A 26,302-nucleotide genomic window follows, 5' to 3' on the forward strand; every position below is an offset into this window, starting at 1 on the left:
TCTGTGCACGTAACTTACCTGTTGGTGTAATCAGGGACCCATATAAACCCTCTGCCAGAACTTTTTACAAGAAACGAGTGTTTAGAATGTTATTAAACAGCTTTTTGAAAGTGCGGTTGCCTTACCTTATTGTTCCGATGTAATCTCTGCCTGACATCTCGACACAGTTCAATCAATTGAGTGAGTTCTGCCCGTGCCATGGGTACCTCCGGAGAGTTGTTTTCACAGCTTAGCAGCGATCTGTCCAAAAACAAAAACATGACCTTGTTAAATCACAGGGGAAACGAGAACCAGGTATCCTCCAGTGAAACATTCAAATTACTTTTTTTTTTTCTAATAGGAAAAGCAAAATATGTATTTACAAAGCTGAAAAGAAACAAGTCATAATGTAGATTGTAGGTCTCCTGTGATGCAAACTTTGAACTGGAGTGAAGCCATGGAGAGTGACCAGGTAAACTTCTTTATGTGAAGACGGTGTCATTTTTGTCCATTGACACTAACAGTCTCATGAACTAGCCCTTCCTCTGGGGGTCTAACCAAGCAAAGACAATTGATCTCTCCATGGCAGCAGTGATTTAAGTACTCAAGAGTTCTAAGAATCAATGGCACCAAAAGGGTTTGCAACACATACAGCGGTACAGCAGCTGGCATTCATAAAAGCTGATTAAGAAGAATATTAGAAGGACAAATCATGTTCTGTAATACACTTCAATCCAGCATTAGCATTCTACTGCGCTAACCAAGTGGAACCAGTATTTTATTAGAAACACCTGGTTAAAATACCTTAATCGGTCAGTGAGGGTTTCCAGAGCATTCTCCACCTCCAAGTTACGAGAGGCGTGAGAACTCAGTCCCTCCGCAAGAAGCACCACCTGCAACATCCAGAAAAAAATCAATAAATAACATCAATGGTATGTGCGTATATCTGGGACCATTCTTTATTTTGTAACAATCCAAATATAATTGTAATCATGAATATTAAAAAAAAAGACTAAAATAAAAACAAAACATTATATACGAAGAGTAAGGATGCTAATAGTGTAAACATTTTAAAAATATTTAGAATGAAATGTTTATAATTGTTCCTAAAATGTAAACTATTTCCCAAAAAATGCATGTCAAATATAGAGGCCATCTTTACACAGTGTCATACATATAGTGCAAGGTTATTTATGTAAAGTGCCTTCCGTATACTCTACACATGTTGTCTCATCCAAATTAATATGTCTAACAGAAGTAAAAAAAAAAAAAAAAGAAAAAGGATGGCTGTTCTTCAAAAATGTAGTACTAGAGGCGCAAAACAATTACATCCCTAAAGTAGACAAATCTAAATGTAAAACTGCCAAAATGGTTTAATAGATCAATTAAAAAAAATATTCAGCGAAAAAAGGCACTTTACAGAGCATTAAAAAAGGACCAAAAAGAAAGTACACAGAAAGAGTACACAGAACTGCAAATGCAAGTCAAAAAGGAAGTTAGAAAGGCCAAGAGAGAAATAGAAATGAACATTGCTAAGGGAGCTAAAACCAATTCCAAAATGTTTTTCCAATATTACAACAGCAAGAGAACATTCAAAGAGGAGATTAAATGTTTAAGAGATACAAATGGCAAAATCGTAGAGGAAAAAAAAAAAAATAGCAAATATGTTAAATGATTAACAAGTTTTTTAGACAACATGCCCCACATCTGCTACTGTTTTAAATAACTTTAGCATAACTGAGGCAGAAGTGTTAAAGGGACTAGGAGCTCTTAAAATAAACAAATCCACTGGCGGATGAGATCCTCTACCTGGGTCGGAATACCCGGATCAGGACCCGGTGTGCTGGGTGTCAGCTATGTGATTTCAAACTGCTAACCACATGCAGCTTTTGACTTATATGGTAACAGCTGGGGTTGATCTGGGTGACAGATGCCTGAGTAAACAATGAAACCCGTGGAAAATTCATATGCCCCGAGACAGCAGCATTGTTTTGGAAAAGGAGATCTTCCATCCAAGCTGAACTCAGTTGGGATTCAAGGAAACACATGTACGTTAACATGTAGCCCAAATGTTGATTAGGAAAAACCTCAAATGGAGTGTGGTAACCAGTGGTGTACCACAGGGATCAGTTTTAGGTCCTCTGCTATTGCTAATACTAATGCTCATTCTGGTATAGTAAGCAAACTCAATTTGCAGACGACACAAAATATGGCTAAACAGTCATTCAAAAATCTAGACAAGAATCAAATGGGCAGACACATGGCAAATGACTTAATGAGAAAAGTGAAGGTACTTAACACAGGCGTGGTGTACATTTAAATATATTTTGTCCGCTGTCTATGCATTTTGTCTCGCTCATCCCGGGTCAAAGCGTGTAAAAAAAGGCCAACAAGACCCAAATCAAGGGAAGTAACCCTGAATATTGGTGCAGTTCTGGTCGCTGGGACAGAAAGAGTGCAAAGAAGAGCGACCAGGCATGTCATATGCAGACCCTAAAAGAATTGAATGTTGAGTCTTGAACAAGACTACGTGGCGACCAGCATTCAAAATTCTGTGACCGACCAAGGGACTTTTTAGCCAGAACCTCGAGTCCGAACCCAGGTAGGAGACACTTTTGAGGGTCTGCGAAATGTACACAGACCTGGTCTGGAATCAACTCCCCAGTAATGTTGTTGAAGCTGACACCCTGGGATCCTTCAAGAAGCTGCTTGATGAGATTTTGGGATCAATAAGCTACTAACAACCAAACGAGCAAGATGGGCCGAATGGCCTCCTCTCGTTTGTAAAACTTTCTTATGTTCTTATGTTCACAAAAAAAAAAAAAAAAAACAGGTCTCTAATGGAGGGCTTCTCCTGATGGCTTTTTTAATTGGTTTCCAAAATTCCCAATATATGAACATGTTTAATCAATAAGTGTAAACACCTGTGAAACTTAGCAGAATCTGCTACTGTATCAAGAGCCCCTTTCACACTGGCATGCTCTACCTGGGTCGGAACATACCCGGATCAGGACCCGGTGTGCTGGGTGTCAGCTATGTGATTTCACACTGCTTTCTTGATAGAAGCGGGGTTGATCTGGGTGACAGACGCCAGTAAACAATGCCCGTATGAATGCCCCGAATGCAGCTTGTTTTGGACGCTTCCATCCAAGCTTCTCTGGATTGAGCCGTCGGCCCAAATGTTGACTAGAGCAAATGTTTCTTCCCCTGCTGCCATCTGGCTCATGGTGTATCTCAATTAACAAAAATATGGCTAAACAGAACAAACAATAAATGTTCCTTGCTGAAGTGAATCCTTAACACAGGCGTGGTTGTTTGTTATTTTGTCCGCTGTCATGCATTTTGTCTCGCTCAACCCGGGTCAAAGCGTGTTGACCCATACCCTGAGGTGGGTCGCTGGGACATGGGTTAACCCGGGTACAACCCTAGTATGTGATTTCACACTACGCAGAATTGTGACCCCGGTAGCCAGAACTCGAGTCCGAACCCAGGTAGGAGTGCCAGTGTGAAAGGGGCTAAGGATGTAAATGTTTAGGAGACCAGCATGTGTCCTATTTGTCTGAACTCTGTCTTTCAGTGCTGGTCCTGTCCATTTATCGGTATCAGAGAGTTGGAATAGGGGCTTCTGCTTTAAATACTTTATATTAACTCAGTGTTGAAAAGCAAACTGAAACACCCTGTCAAATTAATACGGCTTAAGCTGTGTCTGTGCATACCTGTCACAAAGACGGCCGGAGTGGGTGACGTCAGACCAGAAACAGGAAATAAACGACAGTGAGAGAGGTGGAATTTGGTGGAGCTGAGTGAATGGTTTCACTCAGCATTTAATAAATAAACAGAACAGAAAATAAAAAGGTTGTAAGACAAAAACACACAGGACACGGCACTTGTCGCCAAAACAAAAAGACAAACAAAACGGACTATACAGACAAAACACGATGAGCTTCTATTTAACGATTATTATTATTATTATACGATACACTTATTATTATCTCCGTCTCCAATCCCGATCTCCATTCAACGAACACACAACCCCGAGTGGGTGAAAACATGCTGCTTTTATGCAGCTGTACCGAGACTCGATTGCTAATCAATCACTCAATTGGAGTCGCGGTACAACTGCACGTGTATTAATAAAGTGCAATTCCCCATGCTCACATATTACATTTTACTTGCACGTGAAGTGCCGTGCAATCCTCATGCCTAAATACAAATATACATTTTAAACACTCGTGTTACACAGACCCGTTTTTATCCTGTGTACCAATAACTATAGACCAACATTAACACACAACACAAAATACACACAGGGGCAGGCACTTTGCCAGAATACCTTAAATGAAAGATAAACACAGTCCCCTATTTTATCTTCATAGTATACAGTACTGGATGGAAAATTCCAGCCATAAGAGTACAATATGCTTGATTATTAAAAAATGTGGCATATATAAAATGGCTACTGTAGGGCCCTTTGGCAGCAGATTTTGCTGCACTTGGCTGGAGTTACTGTGGCGAGTTTGAGTCAATAAGAATTTACATTAAATTAATGTAAACTCACCACATTCTGAGCAGCTTGTTCAAGTGCATGTTTCAATTGGGCAATGAGACAGCGACAAGGCAGCTTCTAATAATACCCTGAGAGCGGTCTGTCTAGACAGCTAACACACATTCCACAAACAAGGCTTATCAATAAACTTGTATTTAAAAATACTGGTGTTCTTGTCAGCAGAGAACACCCAACATGTCCATCATACCTGTCTCTCCAGCTGCATCACTTGAGCCTTTAACAGGTTCACCCGCCTCTCGTCAAACGTCTCCCCCTTCCCTTCATCAAGCAGCTGCTGATACTGAGTCCTGTAAACAGCATTGCAAATGTAGGCGCTTCATTACACACACACTCAATAAAAACATAAGAACATGTACGATCAAGAGGGGGCCATCTGGACCAACAGTCTTGCTCCACGTCCTAGTAGCTGGGTCTTAAAGGATCCCAATGATTCAGTAACATTGCTAGGCAACCCATTCCATACCCTCACCACTCTGTGTGTGAAGAAGTGTCCCCTACCCTATGTCCCAAGTGTCTCCACTTATTTTCCAACTGTGTCCTCTCATTCTGATTTCAATCAAGTCCCCCCTCATTCTTCTTTGTTCCAGCTAAATACAATCAGTATCCCTCAGCCTATCTTCACAGCTCATCCCTTGAAGCCTTGAGATTGTTTTGGTTGCTTTCTAAGGCCGCAATGGCCAGATCAGAATTAAACAAAATACTACACTTCTGATGAAGTAACCAAGTACCCAAGAAAAAGCCATCATTTGCTTTTAAACAACCTTTGCAAGACTGCAAAATTGTCCTTTTTATTCAGTACATTTTAATTGTGTGCAAACAGTGTTTAAAAAAAGTGTCAGCAAATCTTGAAAACACCATGGATGTCTTACTTTAGGTCTTCAAGATCCTGTTTCAGCTGTACGTTCTCCTGCTGAAGTTTCTGAAAGAATAAAAAGAAAAGAACAAAAGTAAAACAAGAAATCAAATTGCAAACACACACGTTGGAAAACAATGTAACAGCTTTGCATGCAATGGTAAAGACAGCTCCATTTGTACTGTGGTTTGCATTCTCTATCTGACACCATTAGCACCTTTGCGTCCAGGCTGTCCGCTGAGCCTAGATTCTGATTGAGAACACAGACTTCTGCATCCAGGCTGTCCGCTGAGCCTAGATTCCGATTGAGAACACAGACCTCTGCGTCCAGGTTGTCTGCTGATCCTAGATTCCGATTGAGAACACAGACCTCTGCGTCCAGGCTGTACGCTGAGCCTAGATTCCGACTGAGAACACAGACCTCTGTGTCCAGGCTGTACGCTGAGCCTAGATTCCGATTGAGAACACAGACCTCTGCTTCAACATCATCATTGGTATCAGACACAGTATACACTCCGAGATGCTGTATACACAAGGTGAGGGCGGGTAGATTGTCTGTACACCACATGGGCTGGTGGGTATTTAATTGCACAATTTGGGTATAATACTGTACTATCAGATTTTCTTTAATATCTTTTCCCCTTATTTAGTTGCATGTTTTTTATTTGTTTATGCTTGGACATATTGTGAAACAAGTGCAAAGGCAAAAGTATATTTGTATAGAGTACACAGACATTTCTTACACGTCCTTTCATTTCTCCCAGTGAGAAAAAACATCTTAAATCAAAGCAGAAGTTAAAATAGACTGTCAGAGAGTTTGGTGGAATTACACCCATTGCTCAATATGCAGTTCCATTATTCAGTGTTGTTTTATTTAATAGCATAATTTTCAGTGCTAGAGGTTGAGTTGATCTGGGTCATAATGACATCATGTTATGATTACTCCTCATCCTAGTGCAAAGCTTAATTTTAATTACGGTCTGGCTGCATTGATGGTTGAGGTCAATTGGTTGTTCCCCATCTGGCAAAATATACGGATGATTTTAAAAAGTCCACAGTGCCTAATTATATCTTAATTCACCATGAAATTATTTTTGGTTCTACAGACTTTAGACCCAGGAGTTTAATTCAGATAGAGACTTTGGACCCCTGCAGTATTTCTTTCCTTGTGTGTTAAGATTAATGACAGTTAACATTATTCTATCACATACAGTAGCACTCTTCAACTCAAAGCAGATGAGCGTCCACCAGACTCAGGGATGTTTAAGTTGTTATTAGATGAGAGTAGCTGTTATTTACTTTATGCTAATATTGGACACAGCTTTCACCATGACTAAATAAGACAGTAGTGATGGGGACCAGCCAAGACATAGCTTCACTGTAATATGAGTCTTCAGTGCTTTTCCTCTGCAAGTTAACATGCATTTCCTATTGGCCTTGTGTTAACGGCTGGAATGTAATGCTGGCTCCAGAGATCAGCCTATTTGCGGCCTCCCTAGTGCCTCAGCATGGCAACCGTCTGGAATGGGCTGGGTGGGGCACTTCACAGGGGTCATCAGGTAGGCACTACCTTATGACACTTCCATTCCCCATTATAATCAAATGATTACAAAACTGACTTGTATACTTTAAAACAGTGTCACTGAAAGTACAGTGATGCAATGCTGTCGAGCAATCCCCCTCCTCCCAGTGCGTTCACTTCTACCCAAGCCAACAGTCCTCCATACACAGAGGTTTGCATTCTGTAGTGCAACAAGTGTTCATGCCAGCAGTGCATGCACATTCAAATACTGTACTAAAGGGTTGTTTTTCAGTATATTCCCTGATTGTGTGAATAAAAAAAGAAAAACGCTAAAAACGCTCTTCCTCATACAAAGCCCCTAATTGGTGGAGCAGAGTGACTAGTACTGTACAATCAAGTCCTTCACCAGCTTGATCATACACAAATCCAATTCCATTTCTGTAATCGTTAAGAATCTGCAAAGCTGCTTTTAATTGGTATTCTACTAAATCTGAAAATTCTCATGTTTCCTAAACTAAAGGCTATGGCAACTTAAAGTCAAAGTAATTTAGTATGCAGCTGCTGTCGTCCTGATCTCTTACAATGTAACTGAATGTTTTCAGTGCAGACGATTGTTGCTAGAATTAAATATCATGTTGGACTGATATATGACAAATTGATTATTAATCGTTCACATGCTCTGAATAACTGCTGAAACAAAATATCAAGACTGAAAGCATAACTATGAGACACATTACATTTCTATATGTAATATTCTACTGGCTGATATGTAATAATAAATAAGGTGCTTATCTTAAATAAGGTGCTTATGTTATTCGTCTGCTGACAAATAACATATTCTTATAAGTTCACTTAGTACTGTAATGGCTGTTAGTAGTAACACTTAATCTCATCAAGTTAGTATGTAGTTTTTTTTTTTTGTATTTTTCATGTATATTTTCAAAGTGTGTTATTCTTAGGACATTTCTGGTGCTCTGGTTGAAACGAGTGGTGTATTGTGGGAACATGACACAAGCATTGCTGCAGGAGTTAGACCACAACGTTTATAAGAGGAATTCTTAATTTGTGATTAATGACCCATGGTGTGTGTGAGTAAAATATCAAATCAATGGTGATTATGTTAAAAAGAAATATGTTGTGATACAGACCACACAGGATACAGCAAAGGTACATTGACACAGCAGGGTGTTCTGTAACACTTTAATGCTGACACTTCATTGTACCATTTGAACTGTTAATGTTAGCCAACTGAAGAGCATATTTGTTTATGTTGTTCAATGAAAGCTGAAATGGATATCCTGTTGAAATCACTTCGTAGAAAATAAAAATAAGCATTTTGAAGGGTTGTATTCTTAAATACTAAACTAGCTGGGCTGCAGGGCACATATTGTTTGCATCACAGCATTTAATAATAATATATTGCTAAAACATCCTGTGATGACATCAGCTCAAGTAAATTCAGAAGCTCCTAGTTCCTTCACGGCCGAACTTCCTTTACAAAAAAAAAAGGAGAATGGAGGACAAAGTTGAGGATGACCTGTTTCTTACCCCTACTGAAGTCCCACCAGTACAATGAGGCTTGGCAGTGAAAACTGTCTTACTGGAAATCAAGCGTGACCAAAGATTCAGAGACACATCTGGCTTCACAAGCGCATGGTGTCTGAATTGTGGGAAATAACTTTTAAAGAGCTGCATTGTCAGCTCCACAGTTGCTTTAAAAAAAAAGTGGCAGAAAACAGGGGGGAGAATGACTCCAATGAGGAGTGTCACCGGCCACAGTGATGCTTACCCAAGTGGGGTCTAATCCTGTAATGCAACAGAGAGCTTAAAGGGGTAGCAACCAAGAGTTTCTCTTTATTATAATTTTGCTTTATACTTTTAAAATAAAAATACAAGGAATAATTTGTAATATGAAGAAATCAAGGGTATCCAGTTAGAGGAACAGGCAAGCGCAACATTACAAAGTTACAAGGCTACTGCACAAGACAAATGAAAAACAAATAATTCAAACATTAAAGCACTAGATTTTAAAGTAAGAAAAAAGGGCAATGACAAGAAAGCATTTTTTCACCTTACTATCAAAAGTGAACTACAGTGGCACACAACTGTAAAGAAAGCAGATGCATGCATGAGCTCTCATATTAACCCCCTGAGTTAATATACTGTAACAGCTTCTGCATTAACCCTCTACTGTGCATTTGCCCATTGGACTGTATTTCTGAGAGGGAAGCACTAACATACAAGCATTGCACACTTTAAATCCCATGGGAATGGTACCAGGCGGTACAGTTCACTCACACAGCACGATTCATCAGCTTTCAGTACCAAGGGAGGCTGAGTCAGTCCTTGAAGCTGCTCTTTGATGTAGAAGCAGCTCTGCAAAGATCAAACAAAAGCTCTTATACAAATACATGTATTTCTATAGGTTCAAGCACAGTTATTGTTATGAATTGCCAAATGCAAGAGTGCCACCTAGGCAGCTAAGACAGTACTGCATCTGAAAGTGCGTGGTGAGGGCTGATTAAACCCCAAAGTCAATTTGAAAGCACAAGCACATGCTATCCCACTAGATGTGCAGCTGGGATTCAATCCTCTGAGCATGTTAAACCCCGAAGTTGTGACATGTTGTATAACACCCCCAGTTATAGTGATAGAAGTGCTGACTGTAGTGTACTGTACTGTAACAATGCCTTTGCTTCAGAATCCTAATGCAATCCACTACTACCATCTTGGTAGGGGTGAGTGAGAATACCTATATACCGGTATACTGTGATATCCATCAGGCAATACAATAACCGGAATTTGAACAACAATACTGGTATTTTTGGCTAATTCAGGGAACCGTCTACTGGAAAATGTCGGCTATTATCTCACAAGATGATCACTTCCTGTGAAAACTCGTAAAGCGAGCAGTGCTAACACAAAAGAAAATATGACTGAAGCAGACAGAGATTTTGAGCTGCTTAAATTCTGCAAAACAAAGTCACATGTGTGGAATAATTTACTAATGAAAAAAAATCTAAAAAAGGATGTCTGTATTGCATCAAACAAGCAGTATGTTGTTTGTGCAAGGCTGAAGTAAAATGTGCTGGCGGTGTCATGGCCAATTTCGCCCTGCCCTTAGTCCTAAACGAGTCACGTGGTGATTTTGTTTCGCAATTCAGTGAACAGAGTAAAATCTAAAATACTTTTGTGTGTTTCTTATTGGTATTTAATCGTAATGTTGATACTTTTCTTCCTTTTGTTCTTGATCATCTCTGGATGCTTTACACTACATTGATTGCCTGTGATTAAATACATAACCTTTACAGTTAAACAAATAAAACATAAAATATGGTTAATTACTATCTATTTGCCATGACAATGGTACCACCAACCTTACATTCTGTATCACATTCACCGGTATCACCTGGGGTCTTACTTGCAGAAGGAGTCCCAGTGAACAAGTAAAGGCAAGAACATCGATTTCAAGTCAGCAAACTATCACATCTATGCACGGGGCAAATTATCCAGCTAATTCAGCAAGGACGACAACAATCACGGAAAAGCGCGCATTTTAATAATTAATGAACTCAGGCCATACAGAATGGTTGATACTGCAGACTTCAGAGGCTTGGTAAATATCCTTGACCCACGATACGAAGTACCCAGCAAGAAACAATTCAGAGGTGATTATAATAGTTAATACCACAGATGAAGAATACCATGTGTTACTCTGAAATACCAGATTTAGCAGGGGGGGTGTTTATGTGGAAATCAATTTGTAATTATTAAAATCTTTTTTACATCACGTTAATGTATAATTGTATTACTTTTAGAATACAAAATGCTAAACTGAATTCGAAGCCCTTTTCTAAGTGTTACATTTGAAATGTGGAAAAACATAATTAACTAACTGTTAAAATTATTTTTACGTAATAAAACAGTATTCACTTTTCTGTTGAATTGTTCTGACTGCGGTTTCATTGACGAATCAACAATTTTCTGTGGATTCGCTGATCAATGACATATCTGCCCCACACTCAACCAATCAAAAGATCAATGGGTGACGTCACAACAATGTTTTAATGGTACAGTAACGTCATGTGACAGTGTTCCTAACAGTGGCAGATCTGAATGCTACTGCCCTTCAACTCCATATTCGCTTTACCCCAAGGGTGAATTAGGTTCCCCATTTGTTTCACTTATTTACGTCACAAAATCCAATGTAAAAACACGGAGGCTTGAGAGATGCAGAAGAGCCAGTGGACAGTAAGTATTTCTGGGTCAGCGGCAACAGATTTTGATTCATGGCCAGATGCTGTATTGCGTCCAGATTCAAAGAAGCGCTGCAGTGTGTAGTGCATACTTTACATTTCTGCAGTCTTACCAAGCCTAGGAATCTGTGAAGCCTGCTGGAAACTTTGGTTTCTAAACATTCCAAAAATACAGGCAGCCCACAGGCATCAGAAAACATAAAGGGGGTCACTTGTTTTGTTTTTTTTCAGAAACGAACCAAAAGCATTCCTTGCCATCTCAGCAGAACCACAGAACCTCTACTACTGGATATTGATTTTCCTATAGCTTGTGCTATAGTACTGCATACTACTGATTATAGATCTACAATCTGCTTGCATTAGGTCACTAAGATTTTCAAACACACTGTTTTAATTACATTTTTTGATGATTTAAAACTTTGCAAACATCTCTTCCAGTTTGTCCCTGGGTAGTTTACAGCCTTTGTTAACAAATAATTGGCATCAAACGTAAGAGCGAATATCCCCCAAGATCAAGAGTTGCTTGGATTATTTATGGATTATTACCTACAGTTGGCCCTGTTTATTATGGCATATCAGTATCTTCTCTTGTGTATATTCAAAAAGTCCAGCTCTTAGACCATTCATAACATTCAGTGCAAACAAATCATGACAGTGTTTATAGTGAAAAGACCCTTCATCAAGCTTGTTAATACCCATTAATAAAACACAATCTCCATAGTGGCGACTGGCTGGATAAAATGACTCACCCTCATTTACAGACCACTACAAAATGCTTCACTTAATGAGAACGTATTTTACTGTTTCCATTACACTATTTGTTTAAACATAAAACACAGGTTTAGCAACTGCTTTATAAATAGCCAAAGGAGTTAAGTGGCAATTAAGTTATATTATGTAATTGCAATAAATACTTGTATACAGTTTCCAAATGAGCCATGACTGTAAAAGTTAAGCACAACATGATACAGTAGTTATTATTTGACTCATCCGCACAAATTATCGTTGGGACATTGGTAGTATCAGTTAATCCTCTCCACTTTCGGGCACTCTAAATCAGCCTTCTAGTGACGGCACATGGCTGAAATGGTTGGAAAACTACAGTAACTGCCACTTTAGCAGCTATCATGCATTCAAGTAATTGAGCATCTGGTTCGAAAAGATAAACGCAGTGTAACCATGTTCAACACACAGCATTATTCGTGTGCATTATCATCAAATTGGATTTGTACCTTGCCACAGCTCCTGTCCTGTCTGATGGTATGACCAACAGTGAATTATAAATATATAAACCGAGAGCTGTAAATGCCTTAATCGGGGGCTGTGTTGATTCCCAGGACATTAAAGCTAACAATAGAGCATTCTTAATTATCTTTGGACAATAATAATCTAGTGCTATCACCAGACCCAGATGAAGATACTCTCCTCTGGATCTCTCTGCGTTGAATTCCATGGAGGCTGTATTATTGTTTGATAATACATATTTAAGATAGCCCTGCCAACAACCAGGAAAGCAAGTATTGTACAGTAAACAGCAGATCTAATTTATATTCTTCTTGCATTCCCTTACTTCTAGTGTTACAGTAATATGCAATCAAACTAACAAAACAAGGATAATGGAAAACGGCATGCATTAGACAATAGAATCCAAGGGATTTAATCTTTTTCTCCCCCTGGGGTATTAAAGTATTTCAGAAATCCACATATTCCAAAACAATGTCAGAACAATGTAACCGGAACAATGGGCTTCAACTTTGTTTGCGTCCAGGGTTTTGCTTAAAATCAGTACAGCCCCAAAAGAACAACTCTGTTTTTTTGACCAACAATGTTGCTGGCATTTCAGGTGTTTTTCTTCCATAGATACCTTGAATCATGAAGGTATTCAGTATTGCAGTAGGTAGTCAATATCCAGCCTTCGCTGAATTATATTTATGGATACAGTATGCTCTGGGTGGGGAAGTTTGTACACTGTATCACATAGTGTAGAGCAATCTGCCTTCTCAAAGAACAGCAAGAGACAGTAGTTGGTATATCTACCTTTAACAATAATTCCACAAAAAGTGAGCTCCAAGACAGATCCTGGAAGTGAAAGCAGGATTTCAGCAGCATGAAGCTGTAGAATGTGTGTGATAGGTAGGATGGGATTTGAATGTGATGCATTTTTTCCTGTGTGTGTGTGTGTGTGTGTGTGTGTGTGTGTGTGTGTGTGTGTGTGTGTGTGTGTGTGTGTGTGTGCGCTGATTTATAGGTGTGTAAAAGGGGGTCGTGGGCATCCGCTAGAAGTGGAGAGACAGGAAGTGATGTTGCAGCGCCACACAGGCACCCAAGATTTATTCCACAATCTTTAGGATTATATTTCTAAGTTGCCGCCACTAGAGTAACATCAATGGCATCACCTTGGGTGGCGGCAAACAGAACAAAGCATGTGACTATACCAACAATGGTACAGTACCGTACTGGCAGAACAATACACACAAGTGTAAAACAAAGTAAAGTAAACATGATAAATAAAACATAATGGAAAAAAACCCAGCTAATATAAAAAGTTGCCTATAGGCGTCCAAGCGCCGTTCCCACTAAACAGGGAGGTCCCGCTCCAGGAACCTATGCTAACACACCATCAAATACTGTATACTTTAGATCTGGTAATTTCTTGTGGTTTAGCTACTAAGAACATTCCCAGGTCTTCCCAGTGACAGCGTGTGGAAGCGACAGCGAGTGGGAGAAGTACAGGCGTGGAAAAGTACAGAGCAGTTTCGAAGCAGAAAGGAGAAATTACATCTTGAATTGCTTTAATCAGAAAACAGAGGACATTGGGGAAACACAGCAGCAGCTCAAAGTCAAACAGCCACGTGTGTTTTTCTGATAACAAACAAGCTGAAACTCGGAGCAGCTGATTCAAATTCAGCGCCGTTTTGAGACACGGGCGAGGGGAGGAGCCAACAGCACAGCAGAACAACGCAGTTAAACGAGGCAGTCTTCCCAGCGACAGCAAGTGGAAGCAACAGCGAGTGGGAGAAGTACAGGCATGGAAAAGTACAGAGCAGTTTCGAAGCAGTAAGGAGAAATTACATCTTGAATTGCTTTAATCAGAAAACAGAGGACATTGGGGAAACACAGCAGCAGCTCAAAGTCAAACAGCCGCGTGTGTTTTTCTGATAACAAACAAGCTGAAACTCGGAGCAGCTGATTCAAATTCAGCGCCGTTTTGAGACATGGGCGAGGGGAGGAGCCAACAGCACAGCAGAACAACGCAGTTAAACGAGGCAGTCTTCCCAGCGACAGCGAGTGGAAGCGACAGCGAGTGGGAGAAGTACAGGCGTGGAAAAGTACAGAGCAGTTTCGAAGCAGTTTGAAAGCAGGTTGACGGCTGCAGAAGAAACTAAACTTGCAGAAGAAACTAAAAAAAAAAAAACCCTCAACATGGTCTTCAAGCCAGTAATCTGTGACACCTGCTTGATGTGGGAAATCCGAGAAAACCCAGCGGAGCTAAACCAAGTGTGCGTAAAGTGCCGCGCGATCCAGGATTTGCATAAACTAGTAAGTATGCTAGAAATGGAGCTGGAAGAAGTGAGACAGCAACAGGATCTTGAGGAACTGGCACACCCACAATTCATGGAAGTCTGCATCACCCCTAACAGACTGAAAGCCACCAGGGAGATAGAAGGTCAGAACAGCTGGGTTCAGGTAGGCAGAAGCAGGGAAAAAAAGAAACTTCGTCAAACACAACCACCAGAAATCAAAACAACCAACAGATTTGAGTCACTTCAGAATTTTGATGAGCAGAACCAACAACAAGAGAATGAAAGGAACAACATCCAGGACCCTATTGACAGTGGTGACCAGACAGCAAAAAGAAGGGAGGTCATGATTGTTGGGGACTCCATATTGAGAAACACAGCAAGTTCAATTCGCAGTTTGGACCCCCTTACTACAACAGTGTGCTGCCTTCCGGGAGCCTCGGTCAAGCACATCACTGAAAACGTGGACAGGCTCCTAGAACGAACAGGAGACGACCCGGTAGTAGTCGTCCACATCGGTACAAACAACATTGGAAGAGACAGACCAAAATCCCTGCAAAACAAATTCAGAGAGCTAGGAAGGAAATTAAAAGAGAAAACCAAAACTGTGGTATTTTCTGGTATACTACCCGCACCTTGCAAAGGACCATATGGACAGCTGGAAATAATTAATCAAAACGAATGGCTGAAGACGTGGTGCACACGGGAAGGCTTCACCTATCTTGATCATTGGACCACATTCTACAACGAGGACTATCTGTATAGACGGGATGGACTGCATTTAAATAACAAGGGAACTAGTCTACTTGGAGAAAAGATCCTCGAGCAGGTTCGGAAGCATTTAAACTAGAAAGGAAGGGGGGAGAAATCAACAAAAAAACAGAAGGGAGACCGCATCAAAACAAGAACAACAACTCAGGTAAGACAACCATTAAATGTATTTATCTAAATGCTAGAAGTATCAGAAACAAAATTCTAGAACTTGAAGCTACTGCACTAACAGGTAACTATGATGTGATAGGTGTTACAGAAACTTGGTTGTCTGAGAGTGATGGGGACGAATATAATATTTGTGGGTATACACTGTATAGGAAAGACAGGCAGGACAGAAGAGGAGGAGGGGTAGCGCTATACATAAGAAACAGTCTTGAAGCCCAGGTGTTAAACCTGGACAAAGAAAATAAAACCGAATCAATATGGGTCAGAATAACGGACAAAAATTCAAAGGGCATAATAATAGGAGCATGCTATAGACCGCCAGATTCAGACGGTGAGCACAATAATCTGTTATACAATGACATTAGAAATGTGTGTAGCAAAGGAGAAGCCATACTAATGGGGGATTTCAACTTCCCCCAAATAAAATGGGAAAACCCGGTGGGTAGCGCGAAGGATGAAATAGAAATGGTGGAAATGACAAATGACTGCTTCCTAACACAATTTGTCAAGGCACCCACTAGAGGGGAGGCATGCCTTGATTTAGTCTTTTCAAATAACGAAGATAGAATAACTAAAACAGAGGTCAGAGAACCACTGGCAAACTCAGACCACAACATGGTCTCATTTGAAGTGTTTTTTAAATCCCCAAAAGAAATGACTAAAGCTAAGGTTTACAATTTTAGAAAAGCAAACTATGAAGGTATGAAACAGAGACTAACAGAAGTAGATTGGAGTAAAATAGAGAAAACACCCACAGAAGAAGGATGGTTGTTCTTCAAAAATGTAGTACTAGAGGCACAAAACAATTATATCCCTAAAGTAGACAAATCTAAATGTAAAACTAAATTGCCAAAATGGTTTAATAGATCAATTAAAAAAAATATTCAGCGAAAAAAGGCACTTTACAGAGCATTAAAAAAGGACCAAAAAGAAAGTACGCAGAAAGAGTACACAGAACTGCAAACGCAAGTCAAAAAGGAAGTTAGAAAGGCCAAGAGAGAAATAGAAATAAACATTGCTAAGGGAGCTAAAACCAATTCCAAAATGTTTTTCCAATATTACAACAGCAAGAGAACATTCAAAGAGGAGATTAAATGTTTAAGAGATACAAATGGCAAAATCGTAGATGAAGAAAAAAAAATAGCAAATATGTTAAATGATTACTTTTCACAAGTTTTTACAAAGGAAGATACTGACAACATGCCCCACATGTCATCCAGTTCCTGTCCAGTTTTAAATAACTTTAGCATAACTGAGGCAGAAGTGTTAAAGGGACTAGGAGCTCTTAAAATAAACAAATCCCCTGGGCCGGATGAGATCCTCCCAGTAGTACTCAAAGAAATGAAAGAAGTAATTTACAAACCGCTAACCAAGATCATGCAGCAGTCTCTTGACACAGGGGTGGTACCGACAGACTGGAAAATTGCAAACGTAATACTGATCCACAAAAAGGGAAACAAAACTGAACCAGGTAACTACAGACCAGTAAGCCTGACTTCTATTATATGCAAACTTATGGAAACTATAATAAGATCCAAAATGGAAAATTACCTATATGGTAACAGGGTACTGGGAGACAGTCAACATGGTTTTAGGAAAGGGAGATCGTGCCTAACTAACTTGCTTGATTTTTTTGAGGATGCAACATCCATAATGGATAATTGCAAAGCATATGACATGGTTTATTTAGATTTCCAGAAAGCTTTTGACAAAGTCCCGCACAAAAGATTAATTCTCAAACTGAACGCAGTTGGGATTCAAGGAAACACATGTACATGGATTAGGGAGTGGTTAACATGTAGAAAACAGAAAGTACTGATTAGAGGAAAAACCTCAGAATGGAGTGTGGTAACCAGCGGTGTACCACAGGGATCAGTATTAGGTCCTCTGCTATTCCTAATCTACATTAATGATTTAGATTCTGGTATAGTAAGCAAACTTGTTAAATTTGCAGACGACACAAAAGTAGGAGGAGTGGCAAACACTGTTGCAGCAGCAAAGGTCATTCAAAATGATCTAGACAAGATTCAGAACTGGGCAGACACATGGCAAATGACATTTAATAGAGAAAAGTGTAAGGTACTACAAGCAGGAAATAAAAATGTACATTATAAATATCATATGGGAGATATTGAAATTGGAGAAGGAATCTATGAAAAAGACCTAGGAGTTTTTGTTGACTCAGAAATGTCTTCATCTAGACAATGTGGGGAAGCTATAAAAAAGGCTAACAAGATGCTTGGATACATTGTGAAAAGTGTTGAATTTAAATCAAGGGAAGTAATGTTAAAACTGTACAATGCACTAGTAAGACCTCATCTTGAATATTGTGTTCAGTTCTGGTCACCTCGCTATAAAAAAGATATTGCTGCTCTAGAAAGAGTGCAAAGAAGAGCGACCAGAATTATTCCGGGCTTAAAAGGCATGTCATATGCAGACAGGCTAAAAGAATTGAATCTGTTCAGTCTTGAACAAAGAAGACTACGTGGCGACCTAATTCAAGCATTCAAAATTCTAAAAGGTATTGACAGTGTCGACCCAAGGGACTTTTTCAGCCTGAAAAAAGAAACAAGGACCAGGGGTCACAAATGGAGTTTAGAAAAAGGGGCATTCAGAACAGAAACTAGGAGACACTTTTTTACACAGAGAATTGTGAGGGTCTGGAATCAACTCCCCAGTAATGTTGTTGAAGCTGACACCCTGGGATCCTTCAAGAAGCTGCTTGATGAGATTTTGGGATCAATAAGCTACTAACAACCAAACGAGCAAGATGGGCCGAATGGCCTCCTCTCGTTTGTAAACTTTCTTATGTTCTTATGTAACATCAAAACATTAGATCTTACTATTTCTGATCATCTTGCCATTCTTTTTGAGGTGAATCTGCCAGTATCTACAAAGACTGTGGACCGTACATTGGACCGGATAAATAATTAATCAACTGTTGTTAAGCTTATTACCTATTCCTGCAAAACTATTAAAAGATGTTCTTGGTGTTATTCCCACATTAAAAAAAAAATTATAATTGCTTCATTTTCCTCTGGTATAGTCTCCTCAGAACTTGAGGTAACTGTGGTAAAGCCTATTTTTTAGAAACACAATTGAAATCCTAAAGTCCTCAATAACCATAGGCCAATCTCCAACCAACCATTCTTAGATAAGGTTGTAGAGAGATTTGTTGCAATTCAGTTACAAACATTTCTAACAATGATAAATTCCAGAAGATGCAGTCTTGTTTTCATACTGCACATAGCACTGAGACAGCCCTTGTCAGAGTTGTGAACGATCTGCTGATAAGCTCTGACTCAGGCTTTCCATCAGTATTAATTCTTCTTAATCTAAGTGCTGCCTTTGATACTGTAGACCAGGGGTGGGCAACTCCAGTCCTGGAGGGTCAGTGTCCCTCTTGGCTTTTGTTCCAATTTTGCCCTAAATTACTTAATTGGACCAATTATTAGTCTAATTAAGTAATTTAGAGCACAGCTGGAACAAAAGCCAGATGGGACACCGGCCCTCATGGACTGGAATTGCCCACCCCTGCTGTAGACCATTCCATCCTACCGAATCTTCTTTAAAGCAAAGTAGAACTATCTGGCCTTGTCCTATGCTGGTTAAAATATTATCTTTCTGATAGGTTTCAGTTTGTTTCTAGTGGGGAGGTAAATTCAGCATAATCAGAAGTTGTCTGTGGTGCTCCACAGGGCTCCATTCAAGGTCCCTTGTTGTTTTCATTATATATGCTATCGTTAGGTGACATTATCTGCAGACACAGAGTGAAGTTCCACTGCTATGCAGATGATACCCAGCTAAATTCGCCCCTAAAGCACGGAATTTCTTCTGCCTGGGTGTTATTAGCTACTTGCCTTACAGACATCAATTACTCGATGTCACAGTTTCCTAATGTTGAATTCAGATAAAACAGAGGTTATGCTAGTGGGATCACAGAACCAACTAAAAGGAAAAGTGGGATTACATGAGCTCGACCCTTGCAGTCTCTCATCGAAACTTAAACTAGAAATTAAGAGTCTGGGGGTTATCTTTTATCCTGATCTATCATTTGAGACTCATATTAGGGAAGTTACTAAAGTATCTTTTTACCATTTGAGAAATATAGGGTTATATATAGGAAATATAGACAAACTTAGACCAATTATGTCCGTGTCTGATGCTGAGAGACTACTGCATGCCTCTGTTTCATCTAGAATTGATTATTGTAATGTACTTTTTTCTGGTGTCCCAAAATGTGTGGTATCCCGCTTGCAGCTTGTTCAGAATACCGCCGCTAGAATTCTAACTAAAATCAGGAAAAGTGAACATATTAACCCTTTTTGGCCTCTTTACACTGGCTACTTGTGCAGTATAGACTTGATTTTAAGATTTTGCTGTTAACTTACAAGGCCCTGAATGGATCAGCAACTAGTTATTTACAGATCTATGATCACAGGATGTGGGGCTGCTGGTTATTCCTAGGGTCAACAAAGGCAACACTAGAAGTAGGGCTTTTTCTTGTAGAGCTCCTAAATTATTGAATGCTCTGCCTTTGTTTGTCAGGGAAGCTGGGACCATTACAGTTTGAAGTGAAGACTAAAAACACACTTCTTAGTGGGTTTTAATGTAACTTTAAAATTGCTGCTTTTGTATTATTATGTGTATACTGTCATTTAAATGGTCTGACTGTGGCAGTTGTATGTGTGACACGCTATGTGGTTTGTTCTTTTTTCTGCTATGTACTGTAGAGTGTTTTGCGATACTTCTGTATAGAAAGCGCTATATACTGTAAATGCAATAAGTAAATAAATAAACAAACAAACAAACAAACATACTATAATATCCCCCAAATGAATCGCTAATAAATAAAACCACGACCTCGGTTCCACACATGGTGGTCTATGGTTCCTTTGTTCCTTCTGTTCTCTGTCACAAAGACCAATTTACCTTCTGACTCATCAGTCCTGGGGGGTGTGTCAGCTGCTCCCTTTTATAGCATGGACAGGCCCACCAAGGAACCCCAAACATCCAATCCTCGACTGCAATTCCCTGTAAACAAAAGCCAGCTGGCAGCGGAACATGTGACTGTTTCCTGCAGATGCAGGTATGTGTGTGAGAAGCAGACAACCATGAAGATGCATTACCTTATACTATATACAGTGCACTTCAGTACATGTGCCTCATCACAGTATTGATTAAACTTCAAATCACTTCCGAAATGTTTTTCTTCCCTGCCATGCCTAAAATCCAATAACCCACCTTTAAATGAAACATATACACTGACCTAACCACTAAAAGCACTGGGGTTGAAAACACAGCCTCGTGTTACAAGATTACAAGCCTTTCAGCTTGGTAACTGCCTGCGTGGATTTTTACTGTTTTCCAAGAAATACGGTGATATCATTTCTGTTAAACACCCAGGAGGGGAATCAAATTCCAAGAGTTACAGACTTTGGTAAATTGTCATTACCTGCTCCACCCTGGAAGCAGAGTTGCCCAGTTTTGGGAGAGAAGCAGTGCTGTTCATGTGGAAAGATAGCCCTTTCCCTAATATCTGTTGGGTGTTAAAATATAACTAAACTTAAGTTACACTGAGATCCGTCAAGTCACGATACAATACAACACATGTACAGACAGATTTAATGGCCCTGGTGCAGTGTACAGTGTGCCATGTGATAAAATGAAGGGCTTAGTTCTCAAAATATTTCTAAAGAACTTAATAGTAAACTGTAGGTTTTCACTAAACTGACAGCTGTCATTCAAGAGGTCTAATTATCAAGTGAGTTTAAAGGCCTAGTTGCACAATAAGATGCTCAGGACACTTGGTATCCTGTGATATGCCCTTTTCTGACATCACATTTAATATTTCAAAGAAACAGACCATGCTTCACAGAGAAATGTACAAGCTACAACATTTCCAACAACAAAGACTCAAACAGCAAACAGAGAAGGCACCTGCCATGCACTTTATCACCCCAGCTTCACTCTCCTTACCAGTCATCCTGTGAAAACAACATAACTATACCAATGCCATGTGATTTACAGAAGTAATAGCATCGAATATCACCGGAAGCGCTCTTTCAAAACAGGACTCTGTCTCTTTCAATTTACCAGTAGCCACACAAACAAGAAAAAGTTCACAGATCGACAACCTGCAATTTCTGTGCTACATCTGTGTCATACTTGAGTAGGAGGTTCTGCCAAAATGAGGACCCTAGTCTGATAGGGGTTGATGCAATCTGCAGAACTGTAACAGGGTGAATGGTGGGAGCTTACCCCCACCCTCAATCACATTATTTTCACAGGAACACAGAGCTATTTACAACGCAGGAAACAGTCACTGTGGTTCACGGTTATAAATGTTTACTTTGGCACTGGATACTGCAAACAAATTTTGCAAATGATAACTGATGCTCACCAACTAGCAGGTTGTAAATACACTGACGGACAAAATAATCCTCTCTAAGGAAAGACACGGCATTATATAATCTCCAGCCACGCCTACTCCTAACAGGATTAATGATTCAATAAACATTTTAACATGGAATCATTTTATACCAAAATAAACTATTATTTAACATTCATATATTTTACGTTAAACATGCTTCTTCTCATTTATACGCATTTGCATAACTTGCATGAATACCATCCCTGTCTACAAACACATTAAACTATTATATTGCCCACTCGTTATCATTATCACCATTATTGTCTTGTCCTTAACCAATACCAGTAAATAGACAGAAGAGTAGCATTATCCCTTCCATAGAAAGATTACAGAACATATGGCTATAACAGAATCCTTGTTCCACGTGTATAAGTAGGTACGGCAATTTCATTAAGGGAAGCGCCCTAACCTAAATACAGCAATACACTATCATATATCAAACACACTTGATCAACAGCATGCACAACACATAATAAACCACGGCCCTATCGCCAGTAGAAAAACAATCACAATAATAATCACAATAACAGGCAATTCAATATTACAGTGATGGTCTACCCTCACAACAATCATAAAAAATGCTTGAGGCACAGGGACCTCAAAAAAAAAAAAAAGCTTAGCTTTGTTTCATTTTACATTTATGAAAAGTGAACATGAACACCACTGATCCCAGTAGGAAGTCCTGCAGATATGACACTTCCAGTGCCAAAACAAGAGGCTTAATTAGTGAGTAGTTCCGGTCTGACAGCCCAGGCCATGACCTTCCGAAGGGAATAATGAGCCAAGCTACAACTCCAGCACATAACAAGGGTGCTGATTGCAACTTTAGACGTGCTAAACTGACATATTGAGGTGACCAGACAGTGAACCGTCCGCCTGGACCCAGACGCTGAAATACCCCACTGCAGAGAGGGCTCACTCAACTTACTGTTTAGGGTCTTTTGTTTCCAGTTTGTGGAGCTGGATGTGATTGGTCAGTTTATCCTGTTAGGTTGCTTTGTTTTAGGCAGGAGACTATTTAAAACAAGATAATAAACAATGTGGATGCTCGCTGGTTCACTGCCTTGCCAAACAATTACTTGGTCTGAAAAGCTGTCGAAATAAAATATGATTATGCTTGTAAAATAATAGACATGAAAAAGTAACTACAACAGGCACTTGGTTGAGTAGTTTGGATTCCATAGCTTCTATCTGGTTTTGAAGTGAGTTTCAAAATCCCTCTGGGAATACAGTATTCAAGAGATAGAGGTGTGTCTGGTAGTAAACTTGCTAGGTATCCAAAAGCCAAAAAACGTTCTGCTCCTGCACAAAAGCCACTTCACCGCCTTCCCCATCAGTGTTAAGCTAGTGATTTTACTGCTTCTGATGCACTGTTAACATATATTGTCTGTCTATTCAGCACCTTTATTAGGTTTGCTCTTGTTATGGAATCATTTATATTACATACTGTACACAACACAGGCAAAATCCATATCTAGGTTAAGCAAGCCCTTGCTGACAATACTTCAGTACCAGTTTCCACACAGATTAGTCATCCATGCTCACCCCTGTTAGTGGTCATAATATGCCATCTCAATTCCTCTATTAAACCCTGCTTGTTCCATGTCAATTGAAATGGACTAAATTCAGTCACTCTTTATAACTAGCCGACCCCATTAGAAGGCATGCTCCCCTAAATCTAGAGCATTATGTCTCTGCTTAAATATATTAAGAATGCAGCTTCCGCCCCATTAGTTTGTCGTGATTGTCAGTTCGTGTTAGTGCCACTTTTGATACTAACCATTATTTTTTAAAGATGTGCAGAATGTGCTAATGCAACAGTTTGCCAATGACAGACTTAGGTCCCCTTCTAGAAACATATACAACAGGAATAACAGCAAGGATCAGTCAGCTGGTAGTTAAGCAGGCATTCTGTCTTCAACAACCTGTGAGTAAGTTCTGTTTCCTTTTGAAGTGCTATTTCAAACAAGCATGAAATTGTCTTTCCTTGGGATAAGCAGGCAAGACAGATCAGTATGGGAGCCTAATTAACTTCTGCCATAGAAGAAATGACACAACAGTGACACCCAGTGGCAAAACATGTCATTAACTACTGATGATATTTCTGTGTCCACTATGGAGTGTCCATGTTGCTCCACTTACTGATAACTGATATCACTGCAACAGAAAGATCCCCTCATATCTGCTTGACTGGTGGGTAGATACTGTAGACGGATATGTAGGCAAGCTGAGGCTCTATCAATAAGCCACATGGACTCATAATTAATGAATCAATCGACTGTGCTTTGGAAGACTGGCGTGCCTATCTTTTCAAACACTTCATCAAAAGAAAGGAAAGGTAAAGTATAGAAAACAAAGGGCCCTATTCTTTTGAAAGCTTCACTGCTGTAGTGTCTGCTCTTGAGGGCTTGCCCATGCAGCTCCCCAGATTACTCAGGCTTTCCACTGCCTTGGCTTTCATAAAGGACTCGAGCATGCAGGCAAACCCGTCGCTGACAGGTTGTTCTTGGACCAGGGTGCAGTGCATAAGCAGTTCCTACACGCAAAGCACTCAATACAATAACATCCTACATTTATTTAAGGCATGATGGAGGTTCCTGCCTTACGTCTGTGAATGAACCTACTGTGTGCCTCGTTACTAGTCCAGAATTAAAGGATGGCTGAAAATGTATGACTCAAGACCCCCTTGGAAAATCTTACCCTAGACTGAGATAAGAATCTTTATGGCAGTCAGTGTATGTTTCTACCCCCCCCTGTTCACCTATGCAGAATCATCCTTGGGTCTGTTTGAATTGTGATTTTAATGAATTACCTCCCTACCCTTATAATTGCCACAGAGAATCAAGCCTGAAACAAAGCACAGCAGGTACATCTATATGAGAACACCTTTGGTCAATAAATGCATACTGGAATAGACTTACTGTACAATCAACCTACAATATTAAACAAGTGTGTAGACAAGCAAGACTACAAATATGGTAGAAATAAAAATAAAATGGGGATGTGCCTGAGTATGAGTACAAACAAGTATCTGTAACGAGTCCAGATATTTTTTTTCCAGGTATGAGTAATACACAATTTTTGCTCATACTCATTATTCAGCAATAACTCTTTTTTTTAAAGACAGTATTGCATCAGCCAATGGCTCCAATAGGTGGCTGCAATGGTGTGACACTCTTCCAAGCTTTGTGTAGTCTGCAAATTTTACAGTCTAGCTAACTATCCCTCAGCATAGGTCCCTGATGTTGATAGGAGTACTCTCTGCTTCCCATGCTTTAACCCATTATATATTCCTCCATTTGCATGTACTTCCTGTATTCCCACCGATTTCAACTTTAGGATTAGTCTTTCATGTGGTACCAAGACAATTATGTAAAAAACTATTTTATTAATCTATTCTTGCAGAGTTCACACAAAGTGTTACACTAGTTTGAGGACTGTCTTGTCGGGGGGCATATTGTTGACCTCCTTTCTGGTTAAAAGTTGTGCAAAGTAGTCATTCAATACATGTGTTACTGCTTTATCATCCTCCACTGCATTGTCCAGGTCATCCTACATTCCTTAGGTTTTCCTTTTCTGCTGGTGTATTGAAACTACTGTTTGTAGTTGATTTAAATACAATACTGCAAATGACTGAATACATCAGCAAAGAGAAAATTATAATTTCAACATTGTACAGCACTCCAGTTATTCCAAGTTATTCCAAATTCCAAATTAAAGAGGGGTCAGCTGTTACATGCATGTGATCCGAGACGAAATGCAGTGATGAGTAATTTTCCCCATTTTGTTGGAATTCTTTATAGGTTGACCATAAGAATTCATTAGAATGTCTTCAATGTATTGTAGTACAACCAGCCCTGTCTCTGTAAGAAGCTGGCTTTGGGCGTAATGGTCCGAGCATATCAGAGGATGTGGCAAAACAATCAGTTCCTTTGTTATTGTTGTGAAAGGACCCGTGAAAACTAACCATGAGTGTTTTGTGTTGTTTTGTCTGTCTACTAACTATTGTGTTTGTCATTGTTAGATGGCTAAACTATCCGGGAGCTTTCACTACAAAGCCAGCACCAAACCCCAGACTATGCAGCACTACTGTTGTCACTGTAATTGTGTTAATTCACCACTTGCACTAGGCGCACTCACTGTTGGAACTGTGATCGTGTATGTGTTTAAAGTGTGTGTTATTATTATAAGTATTATTTTCAGGATTGAACCTTGTGGGTTTTGATTAGGAT

General features: G+C 39.7%; 1 protein-coding gene across 1 annotated transcript in view; it reads right to left on the reverse strand.

Annotated features, from left to right (window-relative positions):
• The window catches only part of LOC121313883, a 106,537-nt gene that overhangs the window by 75,743 nt on the left and 4,492 nt on the right, over nt 1-26,302 (reverse strand). The window contains exons 2-5 of the mRNA XM_041246668.1: nt 5,416-5,465; nt 4,734-4,833; nt 784-872; nt 126-240 (exon numbers count right to left, since the gene is read on the reverse strand). Coding sequence (XP_041102602.1) covers nt 126-240; nt 784-872; nt 4,734-4,833; nt 5,416-5,465 — 354 coding nt within the window. The remainder of the gene's footprint in view (nt 1-125; nt 241-783; nt 873-4,733; nt 4,834-5,415; nt 5,466-26,302) is intronic.

This window comes from Polyodon spathula, chromosome 1 (assembly GCF_017654505.1).
Source record: "Polyodon spathula isolate WHYD16114869_AA chromosome 1, ASM1765450v1, whole genome shotgun sequence".
NCBI lineage: Eukaryota > Metazoa > Chordata > Actinopteri > Acipenseriformes > Polyodontidae > Polyodon > Polyodon spathula.